We start from the raw sequence: 3154 nt of genomic DNA on the forward strand, positions 1-3154 counted from the left end.
TAATTAAAATTTTTTATAAAAAAATGCAATTTCTGTGTGTGTAAAATGCTATTATTTTTAATTTATAACAATTTTTCTACAAAACTTCATTTATTATTTGTTCTAACAATATGTCAAAAAGCGTTTAAATTAAATCTTAATAGTTTTTACAATGATTTACTAAAGTACAGTGCTAATAAATACTATTGCTCAAGGAAAAGTTTAAAATATGCCTTAACTGCATGTGATTCTTATACACATACATATATACTTCTATACATATTACGCAAAAAAATTCTTAAACAATAAAAAATAGTAACTAGAAGCTGTGATAATTAAAAAACAACAAAAACAAGCAAAACAAGTGTTTGCGTTATTAAGAATAGTAAAATGTGTTTAAAAAATCTGTAAGCAGTATATACATACATACATATATTATATTTTAAAATACTATTTTTTTGAATACTTAAATGACGTGCTTATATGTAGTTAATTTACACAAAAAGTAAAGTGCTCTATCAAGCTAGTTTTACGSTCTTGTGCATTAAAAATAAAATAAAAAAATTTTACATATAAGTATTTATAGTAATTATAGTCATTTAAAATTATGTGAAATAAGTCTAACATTTAGCTGTTATTTTACGTTTATGTTAGTTCAACTCAAGACATCCATAGTTACAGACGGACACGACAAGTAAACATACCGAAATATGGACTTCAGCTGTGGCTAAAAAGTGTGCGAAAATAACACAATCCAGCATGTTTGCGTATTTAATTTTTTTTTTTTGTAAAGCTTTTTTTATAATTTTTTAACAGTTTTTTGTTTTAGACTTGCTTAAAATATTTCGTTTTTCTATTTCAAATTTCTGTTTTGGTTAATTAGTTAATTACATAACCTTTACTACCAATATTAATACTAAATATATGTATGTAAGTGTAAAAAACAAATGCAACAATAAATTAAAAATGAAACTTAAAACTTATGCGAAAATTGCGTTTGAATTGCATTTTTTATGCTATTGTTCTTTGCCTGCTTTTGCTGCCTACAAAAAAAAATTAACCTAACCGCGCTTTTTGCTTGCACGCATATCAACAGTTATTTATGAAGTACACTTTTTCTCTCAAATACTTGTTGCAGAACCCATTTTGAGTCGAGAGGATATACATATCACTCTATCGCCAGGCGAGAATAGTAAGTTAATACAGAGAAAAACGAGTATGTATGTATATAAGTATGTTAGAGTGCCTGTTATTTCTTAAATTGGGTTTTTTCTTCTTCTTTTACYTGAAGTTGTAGTTCTTGCCATAAAAACAAGAATGTAAATACAATTAAAGTTATGTATCAAATATTATATACTGATAAGTACACCATGTCGTATGAGCAACACAGAAAGCATTAATCACTTGTATGAATGCTCAGTACATTTGGTGTACAACTTTCAATGCGTATACCTTTTAAAAAACTTTATGGAAAAAATTAATAAAATTCTATTTTTTAGACTCTGGCAAATTTTGTATTAGAATATCACATTTTCAAAATTGTAGATTTTCTTCGTCAATGTAAAATATAAAAAAATACGAGGTTATAAGTACACATGGAAAAAGATATATTATTATTATTTAATCAAATAATAAAATTAAACCTTAACAGTACAAAAAGTATCAGGCATAGGATCTAAATTTAAAATAAAGAGCTTGCTTATGGTGAATCATTAATTTTAGATTTAAACTTGGGCAGGGGTTTTCAAAAAAAAAATACAATTTGAGAAATAACGAATATTCTCATGTTCTCATGTTATACATATATACACGCACATATATGTATATATACATAGTATTTGTAAACATGTTTTTTGAATTAATTTTCTATTAAATATTTATGTATACTTCTAGGAATTGTGCATTCTTGGGTCGTGTCATGACAGTCACCGCGTAGGCCATCATAACCATCACGTTTGTTGGTCTACTGAGGATTAATAGTACAACTGGCGGTAAAGTAAAAGCGACTAATAACTGCTTACAGTTTGGAAAAGACTCGCTTACGTTGAAGCAAATGTCCTGCATTGTTCAAGAGCTTTAGCAGAAAATCGGCATTTTTTACTGAGCCTATACTTGGTCCAAAGCATATTGGTTCTAAATATCTTAAGGTTTTTTAAATGTGTTATTGTTGGCCTCTAAGTGTGGAACGCTAATTGGCTGCAGGTTAGAAAATGTTAATCAACTACTACCTTCGTTGTTTAAATATGCAAAGGTCATGACGGTTTTATTTTGAGGTTATGAGCTACGGTATAAAAGCTGTTACGGGTGTAGAAGCTTTGGCAGCGACCTTGCATCTTCTGTTTCAATGTTTTACAACTGTGATGCCGAGAAATCTCTAATTTTGAGCCATGAGAACTGCATGTTTTAGGAGTTGCTTATAGTAATGCTGACAATGAATTTGAAACTTGAGAACGAATTAGCTTATTATTTTTTTGTAAAGTCACAAAAGTGACTCAAATAATGTAAAATGCATTGGCTAGCAAGTATGCATACTTAAGTCGGTATTTATTTTTTAGATATGTACAAATGTTTGTCGTCGGAGCTGTAATGCAAAAGCGTTTTAAACGCTTCGCTTAGTTTTCGACTGAGTGCTGTAATAAAAAAAAATATTCAAGGATTTTGAAGTGCTGCTAATACAATGTGATTCGTAAATAAAAATATAGCTTTACTTACTTTTTAGAAATATTGTTCAAAAATTAATTTCATTTTGGGACACTAAATATAAACATACATACATCTATATAGCTTTTTTTGAAAAGAGTATCAAAATCTCAAAGTTAAACTCGGAAAATCAGAACAAAATAGATTTATAACAAAATAGATTTATAACGTATGAGATAATGCTTTCACAAATCGGTCTTATAATATTAATAGTAGATAATGCTTTGAATTTAAAAATTTTTGAAATTGTTCGATAAGAAGTTAAACTAGCTTCGCCAACCTTATAAATCATTATTTGTTCGATGTTATTTGTATTTTTTGATCAAGTAAAGGTATTGTGTTTTTATTTTGGTGAAAACAAAAAATACATTTATTTACATATTTTTGTAAAAAAAAAATATTTTGCAGTAAAAATCGTTGTTCTAAAATTTATTTCTTTAAAAATAATGTTTTAATGTTTCCGAAACTTTCAAAT

At 27.3% G+C, this 3154-nt stretch overlaps 1 protein-coding gene across 1 annotated transcript in view; it reads left to right on the forward strand.

The window, feature by feature from the left end:
• The window catches only part of LOC108977065 (putative mediator of RNA polymerase II transcription subunit 26), a 45664-nt gene extending 42693 nt beyond the window's left edge, over positions 1–2971 (forward strand). Inside the window, exons 5-6 of the mRNA XM_018946566.1 lie at positions 1118–1171; positions 1873–2971. Coding sequence (XP_018802111.1) covers positions 1118–1171; positions 1873–1901 — 83 coding nt within the window. The 3' untranslated portion in view covers positions 1902–2971. The remainder of the gene's footprint in view (positions 1–1117; positions 1172–1872) is intronic.
• The last annotated feature ends 183 nt before the right edge of the window (positions 2972–3154 follow it).

The sequence above is a fragment of the Bactrocera latifrons genome, unplaced genomic scaffold, assembly GCF_001853355.1.
Source record: "Bactrocera latifrons isolate USDA-ARS-PBARC rearing strain unplaced genomic scaffold, ASM185335v1 scaffold_83, whole genome shotgun sequence".
Classification (NCBI taxonomy): Eukaryota; Metazoa; Arthropoda; class Insecta; order Diptera; family Tephritidae; genus Bactrocera; species Bactrocera latifrons.